The sequence below is a fragment of the Ixodes scapularis genome, unplaced genomic scaffold (assembly GCF_016920785.2).
Source record: "Ixodes scapularis isolate PalLabHiFi unplaced genomic scaffold, ASM1692078v2 PGA_scaffold2__306_contigs__length_199485367, whole genome shotgun sequence".
Taxonomy (NCBI): Eukaryota; Metazoa; Arthropoda; class Arachnida; order Ixodida; family Ixodidae; genus Ixodes; species Ixodes scapularis.
Window position 1 is genome coordinate 93,008,470 of NW_024609857.1, and position 16,304 is coordinate 93,024,773.

Sequence of the window (16,304 nt, forward strand, 5' to 3'; positions counted from 1 at the left end):
GCAGTGCCCAACTTCGCAGAATGCCCGCTCTGCGAATGTCGCTTCCCTGCAGTGACGTTTTGTCATATGAGAAGCGCACTCGACGGAGCGAATTGAAAAGTTTCAGTACCAGCGTAAAGGCTGGTTCACACACTTGCGTGAGTGCGGACCGAGTGCGACTGCAACGGCTTGCGACGTTAATCTTTTTACGGTTTGCTATGGCAAAGGGGTTTTAAGTCGCTTACAACCGCAATTGCTGCTGCGCGGCACGATTGTAAGAGGCTTAAAAACCGGTTCTGTCGGTCTAGTAGTTGGTTGCAACAGCGCGAAGGCTCGTTCACACAGTTGCGTCGACTGCGTTGCGCTGCGTTGCGTCGTGCAGCATAGCGCCTCCCCACTGGCTCGTCGTAAGGGTCGCCATAGGAACAGGTCGACGCAAGTAGTCTTAACAATATACGCAAGTGGTTGCAGTCGCACCCCAATGCAACTGTGTGAACGAGCCTTGAAGGCTGGCTCACACACTTGCGTGAGTGCGGACCGAGTGCGACTGCAACGGCTTGCGACGTTGATCCTTTTACGGGTTGCTAAGGCAACGGGGTTTTAAGCCGCTTACAACCGCCATTGCTGCTGCGCGGCGTGATTCTAAGAGGCTTAAAAACCGGTTCTCTCGGAATCGGTCGTAGTTGGTTGCAAGTGGGTGAACCGACCTTTCTGTCTACACCACCCCCTGAAAGACGAGTCCTTGCACATAATGTCATCCTTACAAACCGTCCCAAGTGACAAACACGCTCAAGCATAACCACAGTACACGGCCACACCACAGAAGCATGCATCTTGGCGTCGCCGATAGTTAGCATTGCGTTCGCCGCGCGTCTTACAAAGTCGGTGTCTGCATGTCATTCACAGGGTTAAAGCGTCTGGGACGTCTTTCGGTAGACCCGCCAACAGCACGAGCTTCCAACCTTCAACAACACTCCAGCGTCTCGTGAGCTCCAAGCGTGCACGTGCGTTCAAAACACGGCGGAGGAACCCGAGTTCCTGCTCAAAGGGTATTCACACGAGGGAGAAATCCCGTGGATTTCTCTTCGACGTGCGCGCATCACGAGACGAAAACGCGAGGCTTTTGCACATTGCAAAACCTGACGTTTTCGTCGCGGGATGCGCGTGCCGTGGAGAAATCTCCGGGATTTCTCCCTTGTGTTAATACGCCTTCAAGGACGGACATCTAAGGAAGACACGCTCTGCCGGTGACCATAGTGATGAAATTACAGGACGGAGGGCGCAGATCGAGTGTAGCGGCCGGCCCGTAGTATAAAAAAAATGTTGATACTTTTCCCCAAGAAATGTTTCCAGGAATTAAACTACTGCGCTAGGCTTTGACCATTCCCACAACATCGTTTGATACCTAGATGCGTCGAGAAATATTATTCAGTTCAGTCGTTCTCTCGCAAACACGTTAATTCACGCAGAAAGCATTGCTACCTCGGGAAACAATTCCCTCTACATTTGTTGGCAGTCAGAAACCACGTTTATGGGAAGACCATTTTATTATGGCAACTCCAGTACAAAAAAAAAAAAAAAAATCGTTATTGTCGTTTTATTAGAAAAAAAAAAAACTACCGACGCGAGTTTCGTCACCAAGCGCGATAGAATAGTGAAAATTTGGTTACAAAATCGTCCTTGCAAGCTTTGAATTCCAGTAATCATAACAACAATGCTCGATTCGCAAAAATAATGTTGCCCCGGATGGCGAGCGCCGGTCCGCGATCGACGGAACAATCAAGCGCCTTCCTTCCGTCACCTGACCCCGCGGTGTGCGCGTGGGTACGGGCTGAAGCGTGGTCACGTGGCGAAAGATAGACGTATCATTGGTCCCACTACCGCGTAGCCTCCACCGCACTGTCAACGTAAGGCTGAACGACGTATAGCCGGGTACCCAGGGCTGTATGAAAGAACACAACATAACGAAAACTACAAACTTCAAAGAGCGTACCAAACACCCGGAAAATTTTGAAACACACTAATGCTTGCATCGCGAAAACGCAAGACGTTGGGCTGCCGATTTTGTTCGGTCTTTAGGGAGGGGAGAGCGAATGAACAGCCAAAAGGGCACCAAGGTATAGTGGAAGTCCCGAAGTGCAGCGGTGATCACAGAAGGAGAGTGACGGACAGTCCGGGTATGTTGCAGGTCAGGCTGGCCGGATTGCTTCTCGATACTGATGCGGGGATGAAAGGGAAGGCTTTTTCAGGACCAGTTTACCAGCATGTACAGGGTAACCTGCCTTAAAACGTAAACGCGGGTTCAAAGCAGGGAGTCGAATTGTTCATTATTCCGGTTCGGTTCGGGTTCAGTAGCATTGAGTTTTGTTCCGGTTTGGTTCTGGTTCAGTGATGTGTTTGAAATAACGGTTCGGTTACCAGTTCCATCAAGCGCAAGCCACTTTAAACCAGTTCCAAAAGATAGCCCAAAACTCTCAGTCATTAAAAAGAAGAAAAAAAGTTACTTAGTGTCATCCGCATTAAGAAAAAGAGGAAAAAGAAAGAAAAGAGGTCATCAGAAGCCGTGCTGCGGAAATGAGGACAGCAAAACAAATATGGGCTTAATTTCGTTTTGTGATCTTGAATTTCGAATGCAAACACCGTTCAATGAAAATTACGTGGTTATACAGGCGCTTGGAAACAGTACCAAAGTACAGTACTCACATCTGAAGTCAATCAGCCAGCAAGCAACAGTGACAGCGTGACGGCAGCGCACAGTGTACTAGCAAACTACCCAGAAAAAAAAAACCAATTAGTCCTTAGTCGCTTAGGCAGCAGGAGTTTAGTCTGCAAGAATATGCTGCTATTGACGATTGGAACTCATTACCTGACCTCATTGTAAACATGACTGACACTAACAAGTTGGCTGCAGCCGTTAACCTCTTTCTTTCTGAAATACAAGTATAGGTTACAGCGTGTTTTTATTAACTATTTTTGTTGATGTTTTTATTGTGTTCACTCCCTTGTATAATGCCCCCTGGGGCCCTCAGGGAAAATAAATGATGATGATGATGATGATTGTTACCCTCTGAAGATGAGAAATTTATCCAGTGCAGCACGACTGCTAGCTTGGAGTCTTTACCGGATATCACGCAGTACTGATACACGACCGCACGCCGGTACGATGCTCATCCAGATCGAAACGGCAATCTGCCCACATCGCACGCCCGAACGACTTCCTCGCACGACTGAGTTGAAGAGGAGAAAGACAGCGAAGGCCCATCGAAATACGATTAAAACCAAAAGAACAAAAAAATACAGCGGGCGACTTGCTATTTCTAGAAAACACACGCACGTACGCGCACGCACACACACACACGCACACAAAATTGTTTATTGAAGACCATTCCTCAATACATTCGCTTTTTTCCTACGGAAAGCTTAAACCGAGAACACTTGCCAGCACGGCAGAGACAACACCACCTGGACAGAAGGCCTCCACACGCGTCATCATAGTCAGATCGATCGAGGCGAGAGATTGGGCACGAGTGCTGCGTCAGTGTTCGGCTGCGGCTCGTGGCCAATCAGCGCGTCGAAGGTCGAGCTCGGGTCCAATAGCCGACCGAGCGCGATCCGACTGTGATGACGCTTCATAGAGGAAGAAGAAACCATGCGGAAGCCTTCTGTCTAGGTGGTGTTGGCAGAGACCCAAAAATATGCAGCAAGCACGTTCAAAGACAAAAATGGGGCGAATAAGAAAGAGAAACACACCGAGGGGAAATGGCAAGCTATCACGATACAACATTATACATTTTTTTAAAGAAAAGTATAACACTTAACACGTGAAAATAACAGCAAGAAACGAACACTGACAGAATGCAACTACCCCAGTGCTACCACCTATTGTCCCAGTGTAACTCACAAAGGTCACAATTTTTCGTCACAGTACAACATTATACAAGTTTTTCAAAAAAGAAAGAAAGGTAACGCTAAAGTTTTTAAGAGAACACCAAAAGGAATAAACACAACAGCAGCTCAACTGCTCACAGCGGTACGTCAGATGCTACGAAGTTAGCAGTACGCAACACATGAAACTAGGGGGTGCGCCGCCATGCTCGCTGCGTCCCCCGCATAAAATGATAGTGGCAGCGTAGTGTACTTCTTGCCACAAGCAGGCCTAAAATGACGCATCTCGACGCGAAAGGCCCAGCGAGACCAAAAGATCAGCTGATTTTGGCCACACGATACCCCTTTCGGTAGCTGTTAGGGCATAGGCGCCAACTCTCCGTACCGAGAAATCTCTTTTGATCGCCTCAATGAATTCGGGTCTCGAGTACTTCCGAACCTTTTCGGCATATAGTGAGTTCAGGGACTTGTATTCGCCAATCACTTGAGCGTCCACAATTATTGCTTGCTCCTCCTGAACTAAAACCAGGTCTGGCTTTAGAGTCTCATTGCCAAACCTGACCCTTGGTTCTTCGGTCATCTGAAAGGACTCTGAATGTAACTTTGACATAAGCCAGGAGACCATGCAGTTGTGTCTTTTGAGGCGTGCTGAGTAGGTGCTGGGACATATCTGGACCAGTGTGAGTGTGGGTTTCCGGAGCCGCACACCCAGCTCGACACCTACGGTCTTTGTTTTGCCCCCGGGCACATCTAGATCCTGAGTTTGGTGAGGTCCACATGCTCCCTTCCAGACAAGAATTTCAGGGGGTCTCTGACCCACAGTGCTTTTGCCGCAGTCCTTGCTTCACGCAAACCATGACCATGCACCATGCCCACGAGAGCACTCCTCCAGAAGTCTTTCTCCTGGACTCTCCTTCTGATAAGCATTTCCACAAACTTGGTGTTTCTCTCAGCCTTCTCCAATATTTTCCTCCAAGTCTCTAACTCCACCATGTGCTCTAGCATAAAGTCACTTTTCTCCTCCAAATTCAGCAGTCGACGATAGCGGATACGGGGGATCATCGTTGTCATACAGTGAACCCCGAGCCCACCATCATCGACCGCCGAGTAAAACAATGCTAGGGGCTATCATTGGGGAGGTGGAGGAAGTCCCTAACTGCTGCAAGAATTTTCCTATCCATCTTGAGGAGGAAAACCCTTGACCGTGAACAGACTACAAGTTGATATATAGGGCAGCTTCTGAAGAAAGTGTCATATTCACCATTTAATTAAAAACTGTCCGAATAATTATTTACTGTTGCAATGCAACCTAGTCGAGTATAAGGTTTATGAAAATAAGTAGAAAAAGTTTCTTAGTCAAATTTTAATTTAAAGTTGATTAAAAAAAATCAAGAAATCTTAAAAATTTACTTCGGTTCGGAGTGCCTGTCTGGACCCAAAATGGCGGCGTAAGGTGTTTTCCTTTCAAGATAGAGGCTTTGCAGAATGTCGGGCAACACTGTACTTCCCATGGTGGCAAGACTGAGCACATCCCACGTGGACGCCATTAGAAAGGAAGCTCTCGTCTGCTTTGCGAGCTGCTCATGCAGTTTCTATACGATGGTTTCGACACTGAATCAATGTGCCTACCCACTGCTGCGTTCCGCTCTGTAAGCGGCCCCGATACACGAACGAGTCCGGACCAGGGTGGTCCGGACGAAAGGTACAGTGCGCCTCAAACTTAATGCCGCCACGGCATTTGTCATTTCTAACAGTCCCTGCGGCAGCCGAATGAACTATCTGAAGATTGTTTGGGTTCCCGATTTCTATCCCATCCTCAGAAGGCATCCCAAACGTTTTGGTGACAAATTTATTACTAAGTAGCCGAGCCGAGCTTAATGTTTCGGAACACAGTGGCGGCGTTAAGTTTGAAGTGCACTGCGCGTACGCGTCACGTTGTTCGCGTCTTTAGTCGTGCGATTTATTTGGACAATCTTTTAAGCTGCGTCGCTCGGTCGCTTTCTTGGTACTTCAATTTCTTTCCTTTTTGTTCTGTAAAGAACGTACTCTCGCTACAAGACAGGCCTGTTCAGCTCGCCGATCACGCAGCTAGTGCTTTTGCCGGAGTTTGTCGATGTGAACAGAAATTTTCGCGTGTCGCTGTGTTGCTTTTGTTGCGATCAAAATTTAACGCGCTGTCACGAGACGTTTCTGTCGGACGCCGCACACGAGCGTGATGACCTGACAGTTTCAATGCGTTTGGTTTGTCTTTCTGCGACGTCAAGTTGGCGCGTGATCCTGTTTTCCAGCGATGTCAACATTGCTCGAATTGTAGCCTCGATCGTAGCTTCTTTCTGTGGACGTTCTTTCAGAATAAAAATCGAGAATGCGCTGCTCACTGAGTTACGGCACAACGGCAAGGTTATTCTCCCAACCGGTTATAGGAAAGACGACCTGGAGCGAAGCGCAGGCATGTCGTTGAGTGCGGAGATTCCGTTCTCTATAGGAACCGTGCGGATCTAACTCAAGCCCCGACCAGGGCGCCCCTAGCGGCAAACGGGTCCGTTGCATCGGGCATCTTCTGCCAGTCGCTGCGTTGGTTGTGCGTTGTAGTGGGTTAGCGCTGTAATTTCTGAGATGGCTATTCCGCACCAAGAAAGCCGCAAGAATTGCTGCGTGGTCGGCAAGATCGCGGACGGCACGAAGTACTACATCGTCCCTTCGAAGCTCTACGAGGCGAAGTACTGCGCGACCTGGGTACGACTTGTGCGTCCATACAGGTTAGTGGTGTTTCTTACCTTCCAGTTCGCGCTTTGTTTAAGCTGCTGACGAATAATACAATTAACTTTTTTATTCTTCTAGCGACGATGGAACAGCATCGACACCGGCGGCAAACTCTAAAGTATGCAGCAAATACTTCACCGGAATCGAGAAGCGGAATGCGGTCGCCCTCCTAAGCCTACCGTTGGATGTTTCCATCAGCCTAAAGGAAGCACAGGAAGATAGTAAAGAGAATCGCGGAACGGCGCGAAAAAAAATCGCCCAGTTATTGTCAAGCTGATTCAGAAATAAACGTACATAATTACCGCAGTCCACTCAACGCCAACAAAACATTTTTGCGGGCGCGCTTAATTTTGTTTGCAGAGTACGGCGCTCCGTGACATCCACTTGTCCGTTGAAACGGACTTCCTTCCCGTCGCACACGCGGCCAGATTCATGAAACAGTTTTCTCTTCGTCATATTGGCACCACGAAAGAAGCTTTCTGGATTCGTAACCGCCTTAAACCCCGTCGTAGTCACCCCGGGAACACTGTCTGCTGTGCTGCTATATCACCACTGCTCCCCCCCGATGATTCTGCACCGGCTACCGAAGAAGCTTTCCGGATTCTTAGTCGCCCACTGTCCTGTGTGCTGTTCGTTGCTATTACTTCGCGATGATTCTGAGCCGGCGGCACCGGCTTCAGAAGGAACTTTCCGAACTCATAGCTGCCTTAAATTCCGTCGTAATCACGACGGGGACACTGTCCGCCGTGCTGTTCGTCGCCATTGCTGCCCGATGTTCCTGCGGCGGCTACCGCGGCACCGCCAGGTCGCGGCGAACAATAGGCGACCGCCGCGACACGGCCGGCTTGCTCGCTTCCTATGCCTTCCTTTCTCATGGCGGCTTTGGATTTTGGATTGGATTTGGGGCTAACCCCTTTGTATCGGGGGATCTCAGGAGCGCTGGATCTAGCCTGGCTAGTAGCTACACTAGCCAAAAACTTAGTTGTGTTCTTTTGCTCTCCTCCACCAACACTCCAGTCTCCTCTTTGTCACCTCCACTGGCTGCGAGCTATCGGCGTCGTACTGTTCGTCAACGCCCCGAAACCCAGCGCCACCGCCATGTCTGGTTCGTACGTCACGTCCGGCTTTATACCCGTGCATTCCAGTATGACGTGTTCCGCCGTCTCGTCTGCTCCCTGCGCGCACATGACGCACTTCACTTCCATGTCCATGTACTTCGCGCGGAACACGCGGGTCCGCAGCATGCCGCCTCGGGCGTCCGAAAGCAGTGCACTGCCCTTGCTGTTGTCCATGAAAGGTATTCGCTTCACCTCCTGTTTCTCTCTGGCATACAGGGCCAGCGCTGGTTTCAGACGTGCCACTTCCGCCCATCGCCGCGTCTCGCTCTCGATCACCCTCGTGCGGATGCTCTGCTGCAGTTCCGGCTGCTCCGCGGCTAGGTAGAGGAGTGGGCCGTTGACCTCGTATCGCTGTGCCAGCTGGCGCGTCCGTCGCACCCACCGGGTTGGGACGGACCGAAGATGTACATACTTGAAAACCTGTCTGGCCCAGCGCTCTTCGCTCATCCGGCTGAGGCGTCGCTCGAAGTCCAGCTTGGCTCGGGCCTCCCTGGCCTCAAAACCGGACCAGCCCATGTCTCCTTGGACGGCTTCGTTCGGTGCTGTTCGGCTTGCTCCCAGTGCCGACCTTCCCACCTCCCTCTGACGGACCTCGAGGTATTGCCTGGTACCTGATGACAGGCACAACACTGAGTTGCCAAAAGTGAGCCCCGGCACTGCCACCATCTTCCAGACCGCTCGGGTTACCTCGTATCGGTTATATCCCCAGAGGGCCCTGGCCGTTGCTATGCCCTTGTTCTTCCTGCTCTTCGCCTTGACCTTCGTCTCGTGCTCTAGGAGGTAGTGGTGTCCCTTCTGTAGGTTTACACCCAGATATTTGTAGTGGTCCACCCCAGGTACAGGATTGGCTTGAATGGACAGGTTGGCGGTCCCGTTTTCCTCTGCTGCCCCAAAGGCCATCAGCCCAGATTTGTGCGAACTGAAGCTAAGCCCCAGGGCCTCTCCCATTGCACCACACTCGTTCATGAGCCCCTGCAGGCCCTGCAGCGAGTCCGCCATCAGCACCACATCGTCGGCGTAGATGAGTCCCGGGAGTTTTCCTCCCTTCCTTTCCCCGCCTTCCGAATATTCCAGTGAGAAACCCTCCCCACTCTCCTGCAGCCGCTTTTCGATTCCTGCTATGTACAGCATAAACAATAGCGGCGACAGCGGGCAGCCCTGTCTCAAGCCCTTGGAGCAGGTCACTGGATGTGTTGTCTCCTGCTGCCACTGTGCCACCACCGTCGTCCCTCTGTACACTTCTCGCAAGAGGTCTATCCACTCTCTGCAGAGTCCCCGCTCTGCCAGCTGCGTCCACAGTTTTCGATGTTCGACCATGTCGTAAGCCTTGCTGATATCGAGAAAACAGAGGTAAAGGGGGCGGTTCTCCTTCTGGGCAATCTCGATGGCCTGCGTCAGCACGAATAAATTGTCCTCAAGGCGTCTCCCCCACCGGAACCCATTCTGCAGCTCCCCCAGGACTCCTTCTGCCTCTGCCCATGTCTGCAGTCGGTCTCGTATTATTTGTGTGAACACGCGGTAGAGTACCGATGTGATGGCTATGGGGCGGTAGTTTCCGAGCGTTGACTTTTGCCCTTTTCCCTTGTAGATGAGTCTGAGTCTTGAGGTTCGCCACTCCTCCGGCACCCATCCCTCCTTCAGGATCTGGTTGAGGATCTCGCGCAGCAGTGCTCTCGTCTCTGGCCCCAGCTCCTTCACCAGCCTCATTGGGATTTCGTCCATTCCAGTGGCTGTGGTTCCTCCTATCCTCTTGACTGCCCTCTCCGTGATTTCCTCTCTGCTCGGTTGCTCCCGCAGTTCGTCCTCCGTCTCCCCCTCCTCACTGTCCATTTGTCGGCTGTCCCCTGTGAACATGTCCCCTATCCACCTCTCAATGTACCGGTTGGTCTCTCCAGGGTCCAGTTCCTTTCCCGTTGCATCGTCTTTGATTACAGCATCCTCCCTGGGTCGACCTGTTTGGCCCTGTACATGTCGCCAGAACTTCAGTGGGGCCTCACGTCCTTCCTCTCTCAGTTCTTCCAAAAATCTCTTATCTACCTTGGCCATTTTGATTTGAATAAAAGCTGTCACCTCTATTTTCCTGCTCTGGTACTCCCTCCATTCTCTTGAATCTTTCTGTAGGGGGGCTTTCTTCTCCTCCTTTCGTTTTCTGATGGTCCCTCGCAGAGTCCTGTTTGCCAGTTGCCTTCTTGTAATGGCCTCCTTCACCTCCACATCCCACCATCGTTTTCTCCTCCTCTTCCCTCGTGTCGGTCGTTTCAGTTTTTCCAGGTGGTCCTTCCACCACCGCATGAGGTTCCCGTACGTCTCCACCTGCCTGGTTTCCACCTCTTCCTCCAGTTTCTGCGCAATGGTTTGTGCTTCTGCTTACATTATGTGGTGTGGTCTCATAGGTTCGCTGACTCTCTTTTCCGTCGGCTTTCCTCCGAAAGTGATCAGCAATCTGTTGTGATCACTTCCCAAGCTCTTGTCGCCTTCCTCGTCTATCTCCATGTAGTTCAGTTTTTCATACAGGTCTGGGGACACCAGGCAATAATCGATTGTAGAGCTCATCCCTCTGGCCGTCCATGTCGTCTTTCCTATGCATTTATCTTGTGTGTTGACGATTACCATATCCAGGTGTTCCGCCATGTCCTGCAGCAGCTTTCCATTACCGTCTGTTCTCCCATCAAACTCCTCTAGGTGTGCCTTGAAATCGCCTACCATAATGGTAGGTCTCCCAAAGTTGTGATAGTCTTTTTCAATGCACTTGATTAGCTTGATGTTTGTCTCCCTGCTGTCTGCCCCCGTCCACAGGTACACCACTGCCACTGCCACCTTTCTCCCCGCCTGTGTCCCCGTCAACCACATGTGCTCTCTGCACTCTGGACTTTCTCTCTGCCAGCCTGGCCCGCTAAAGCATCCTACCCCCCCCCCCCCTCCCCTTCTCTCACTGTCCTTTCTGTTTACCCCATCCCAAAAGAGCCCTTCGCAATCCGGGGGTCTTTCTTCATCCCTGAGGTGGGTTTCTGTGACTGCGAACATTCCAATCTTATCATCTTGTAACATCTGAAAGGCCTCTTCCCATTTTCCTGCTTTCCTTCCTCCCTGTAGGTTTAAAAAGGCAATCTTCACTTCCCTCTTTTTCTTTTTTGCTCGTCTGTTTTTCCTTCTTTCCCGGTCTGGTGCCTTTTTGTGTTTTCCGCCTCTCGTGTTGTTGCAGGCACCATCCCTCCTACTTTCTCTTCTTAGTGGGCATGGCCCTGTGGGGGACACATCCTCTGGAGTTGTTCCTCGAGTCGCTGTAGTCTCTGGTCCAGAGTCAGCCTGCCTTCCATTCTTTCCTGTCGCCTTTTCATCGGTGTCACGCTTTTCCCCTTGCATTTCAGTCCTAAAAAACTCTTTAGTCTGTTACCCAGTGCTTGTCCCTCTTCAATTGCCGCATCTCTATTGTAGCAGCCATCTTCCATGTCGTTTCCCGTTCCTGTGTTCTTTACCACCTCCACCCTCGGTCCCAGCTGCTGGCTGATCTCTCTTGATAGCCTGTTCCACTTGGCGCACCTCTCTTGAAGTGGGTCCCCCTTGTCTTTGATTTCTGGGACTTTATACACCATAAAAGAATGTTTCGGGGCTCTCGTGGTCCAGTCCTCAAGCCGTTTCCCTAGCTCCGCTGCCATTTCTTCCACCGATTCTTCGCCTTGCACGTCTGTCACTCCCGCATGTATGACCACCACTCCTGCCTCTGCATTCCATATTTTCCCATCCCTCTCTGCTCTCTCGAGTGACTCTCTCAGTTGTGCTCCCGGCTTAGTTGCAAAGTGAACTTTCTTGTCGTAATCTACCACCTTCAGTGTGGCTCTCTTTATCTTGAAGGCATTGGTGTCCCCTACCACTAAGACTCTCTTGTCCACTTTCTTCTCTTTGTCCTGTTTCTTTGTCCCGTCATCTGGGTCTGCTCTCTGCCTCATGAGGGCCTCCTTGTAGTTCCTGTGCTGGCTTCTTTGTGTTTGGCCTCCAGTCGTCTGTCTCCCCTGCTCCTTATCCAGATCTCCACTTCCCGCCCGTTCTTGGGAAAAGCTAACTGTCTCTTTCCCGTCTGTGTGGTATGTCTTCTTTTCTTTGACCCCGTTTCTCGGTTCCAGCTGTTGCGGCGCGTTTTCAGCCCCGTTGACCGTCATTTGCTCTGGTTCACATGACTTCATCCAGTCATTAAACACCTCCCCTAATTTTTCTCTCTTGTTCCTTTCCTTCTGCATTATTGCTTTCAGTTTCTCTTCCGTCGCTATTCTCAAGGTTTTCTCTTCTTCGAGCTTCGCCAACATCCTACTTTCTATGGCCGCTCTCTCAGTCTTTGCCTCCTCCAGCTTCACTCTCATTGCCTCTCTCAAGGCATTAACTTGCCGTTCGATCTCCTCCTCCAAGGTGATTCTTCTCACCTCATTTTCCTTGCACTCCTTACATTTGTATGTACTGTTCTCCGCCTCTGTGCATGATTCGAACGGTGTCTCGATCGCTGATATCCACCCATTTCTCACAGCCTTCGCACTCCACTGCCGCCTTGTCTCGCTTTCCCCTCTTCTTTGCCTTTTCCATTTGACTGGTTGTCATTGTTTTCCTCCGTGGAGTCATGATGTTAGGTGTCTCCCTTGCCTGGTTTCCGAGACGCCCCAGCCACCACCGCCAGATTCCGTCGTTTAGCCGTGCCCCGACACGCCATGTCGAAAAAAAACACTTGCGCCCTACACCCGGTTGGTAGGCCTAACTGGTCGTTGAGCGCTCCGGAGGAAGGGCTTCTTGATCGCCCCCACGGTAACGGCTCCGCGCCGAAACCAAGTGGTCCGCTGGTAGCGGTCTCGGTATGCCTATACACCTTCTGGAAGATATCCGTCGCACTGCCACCTTTACACTAATCGGCAAAAAAACATTTTACCCCGGCGGTTTCAAATCGCCGCCGACCACGACCACGACGACGACGACGACTTCTTGATCGCCCCCACGGTAACGGCTCCGCGCCGAAACCAAGTGGTCCGCTGGTAGTGGTCTCGGTATGCCTATACACCTTCTGGAAGATATCCGTCGCACTGCCACCTTTACACTAATCGGCAAAAAAACATTTTACCCCGGCGGTTTCAAATCGCCGCCGACCACGACCACACAACACGACCACACAACACGACACGATTGGATTGGATTGGATTGGATTGGAGTCTGCGGCTCTTCCCTTTGTATCGGGCGATCAACAGCAACGGATACTGGATCTAGCCTGTCGCGCCTCCCGCGACTTCCGCTTCCGCTTGATGTTCCGCTGACCGGTTGCATTCCCTCCGCCGATGCGTCTCCCTCCACCAGACCTCCAGCCGCCTCTTCGTCACGTCTACCGCCGATCGAACGTTCTTTTGTTCTTCCTCTCCTTGTTCTGCACCGATTCGGAAACCGAGTGCTACAGGTAGCACCTCTGTACTTGGGACCGGTACAATGTGCCGGCACTGCAGCACTAGGTGCTCCATCGTCTCGTCGGTCTGCCCGCAGAGTGTGCACGTCCTTTCCTGTCCCTCCGTGAACCTGGCCCTCCACACCCGGGTCCGTAATGTGCCCATGCGGGCCTCCGCGAGGAGTCCACTGCCTGTCGAGTTGTCATACCAGGGCTCTTTCCCTATGGCCTCCTTCTCCGCGTAGTACATCGCGAGGGACGGCTTCGCCGCCGCTCCCGCTCTCCATCTCTCCGTCTCCACTGCTCGGATGCCCTTTCTGATTGCCGCTGGGCCCTCCCGGCTCTCGCCCGCTGACTCCAGACAGATCGGTTCGAAACCATAGCGGTCCCGCAGCCTTCGGAGGCGGTGCATCCATTTGGTGCCTCTTCCCTGGTATATCATGTAGCGCAGGGTGCGGTGGGCCCAATTCCCATCCGGGAGTCTGTGCACCCTCCTCTCGTACAGTGCCTTGGCGCTGGCTTCTCTGGCCTCGAAGGACGACCAGCCCAAGTCCCCCTGGACACCCTCGTTGGGTGCTGTTCTTGAAACTGCCAAGGCCATTCTTCCCGCATCCCTCTGTCTTCTCTCCAGGAAGGCCCTTGTTTGCGATGAGAGGACGATTACGCCATTTGCGTACGTGAGTCCCGGAACGATGGCCATCTTCCATAGACCCCTCACCACCTCGAACCTGTTAAACGTCCAGGTGCTCTTCTTCGCCAGGATTCCTTTCCCCCTTATCGCTCCCAATCTCTTCTCCCGTTCATGGACCTTCAGGTAGTCGGGCTCCGCAGTCAGGGTCACTCCCAAGTATTTGACTGTGTTTTGTCTTGTCAACCTCCCTCCCTGCAGGTGCCACCGTTGTTCCTCTGGTTCCCGATTCGGTCCATCTCGGTCTCCCCAGGCTAGGACCGCACTCTTCCTCTGGTTGAAACGGAGTCTAAAATGCGTGGCGAGCTCCCCGCATATGTCCAGAAGCACCTGGAGGTCCTCAGGCGAGCCGGCAAGGAGCACCACATCATCGGCGTAAATGAGGGCCGGTATTCTCTGCCGCTTCCAGGCTCCCTCCACTCTGTATGATAGGTCGAAGCCCACACCCGACTGCTCCAGCGCTTTCTCCAACGGTGCCACGTACAACATAAATAGCAGGGGGGATAGTGGACATCCTTGCCTCAGGCCCCTGGGTACTGGTAGACGCCTGGTCATGTGGCCCTCCCACTCAATCTGCACTGAGACCCCAGCATACAGTGCCTGCAGCAGATTCACATCTGCCTCGTTTATTCCTAGCCGTCGAAGTCGACTCCAGAGTATGTTCCGGTCCACCGTGTCGTATGCCTTGGAAATGTCCAGGAAAGCTGCGTAAAGTGGTCTGCCCTCCTGGACTGCCACTTCGATGCATTGTGTTACCACAAATAGGTTGTCTTCTATGCATCTTCCTGTTCGAAAACCGTTTTGCAGCTCTCCCAGCACCTCCGTTTCCTCGGCCCATTTCTGCAGTCTCGTTCTGATAATCTGCGTGCACATTCTGTAAAGCACTGATGTGATGCTAATCGGCCGGTAGTTACCGAGATCAGTCTTTTCGCCTTTTCCCTTGTACAAGAGCTTCATTCTTGTTTCTTTCATGTCTCCGGTACTTGGGCATCCGCGAGGATCTCTGTGAGGTTTTCTGCCACCAAGGCTCGCATTCTAGGTCCCAGACCCTGAATAAGTGACATGGGGATTTCGTCTCTTCCCATTGCAGTCTTTGCGTCGACCCTCCGTGCCGCTTTTGATAGCTCCCCATCTGTGGGTCTTACTCTAAGCTCTGCCGGCGGCCCCTGGTCCTTATTGTCCACATCAGGGATTCCCTGATCTCCCTCCACAGGCATTGGTTCTTCTGCCCCGATCATGTTCCCATACCATTCTTCTATGAGGGGGATGCATTGTATACCCAACATCTCTGCTCCGGTTTCCGGCTGTTTCAATATCTGGGTGTGGTTCGTTGACCTGGCCTCCCATTGTAGTCTCCTCCAGAAGCGCTGTGGTGCACTCTTTCCCGCTCTTCGAAGTTCCTCCATAAATCGTCGATCACACCGTTGTATACTGGCCTGGATACAAGCCGCTGCCTTCTGCTTGCAGCTTCTGAAGAGATCCCAGGCTCTGTTGACTTCCTCTCGCCTGCCCCTCTTTACGATTCCGCGGTGGTATCGGCTCGCCTCTCTTCTCTTCACCGCCGTGTCCACCTCTTGGTTCCACCAAGCTTTCGGTCTTCGCTTCCGTCGGGGTCGTGACCGGATCTGTTCCTTCAGGGCCTTTTTCATTGCGTTTTCCATGTCTTCATATCCCTTGAGAGGTAAGTTCAAGCCCTCCAGTGCTGTTGCTATCTTCTCTATCTCCCTCTCTGTTGGGTGTCCTGTTCTATGTTCCTGTTTCCCCATTTCTGTTCTGTCCACATGAGTCTCAAAGATCAACCTGAGGCGGTTGTGGTCGCTCCCCAGGTTGCCCAAGCCATCCTCATCTATTTTCATGCTCGTCAGCCTGTCACGAGGGAGCGGCTGCACACGAGGGAGCGGCTGCACAGCGTTGCCAGACCGCCGCATGGCTCTTCGGCTACACCCGTAGTATTTTGCAAAGCCTCTATAAGATAGCATATATTTTTGCTTGATTGCATGCAAACGTAAAATGATGTGGTCAGAATAGCTTTTTTCAGCAATTTTTTGAAATACAGGAGGTTTTCTCAAATTCCCGACACATTGGAGCTTGACGTCAGCAAAAATAAACATAATTCAGCCCTCAAACTTAGCCATCCTTACTTTCAAATGTGTCTTTATTCATATTATTTTTTTCAAGCATATCCAAAATATGACGAAAATTGCCGTCTCCTTTGGCATGGAATGACCCAGGAGCAATACCGAAGATAAAGCTACAATATCGGGATTCTCGCCCTTAAAAAAAAAAAAAAAAAAAAAATCACCATTAAAAGACAGGTATGGGTGTTGTTATAGAAATCGTCAGGAAAGCAAGCACTGTCAATTGCAACTGATTGTTTTAGAGACATGTTGACCTTGGTTAATTCCTGAAGGAAATGAGCAACGGGAACAACAGTGTACTTGGTTTCTTGTTCTAATGCGAG

The 16,304-nt window shown here is 51.5% G+C and overlaps 1 protein-coding gene across 1 annotated transcript; it reads right to left on the bottom strand.

Annotated features, from left to right (window-relative positions):
* Positions 1 to 4,135: 4,135 nt before the first annotated feature.
* On the bottom strand, positions 4,136 to 9,170 carry LOC121836552. Its single transcript, XM_042291479.1, has 2 exons — positions 7,735 to 9,170; positions 4,136 to 4,421 (listed from the first exon to the last, which is right to left on the bottom strand). Exons 1-2 carry the CDS (start codon positions 9,060 to 9,062, stop codon positions 4,136 to 4,138), a joined length of 1,614 nt encoding a protein of 537 aa, XP_042147413.1. The 5' UTR covers positions 9,063 to 9,170.
* Positions 9,171 to 16,304: the final 7,134 nt, after the last annotated feature.

Coding starts and splice junctions, on each gene's coding strand:
- LOC121836552 (XM_042291479.1), bottom strand. CDS start 9,062: ATGGTCGAACATCGAAAACTGTGGACGCAGCTGGCAGAGCGGGGACTC. Junction 4,422..7,734: donor AAGCCGGACGTGACGTACGA/ACCAGACATGGC, acceptor ACCAAGGGTCAG/GTTTGGCAATGAGACTCTAA.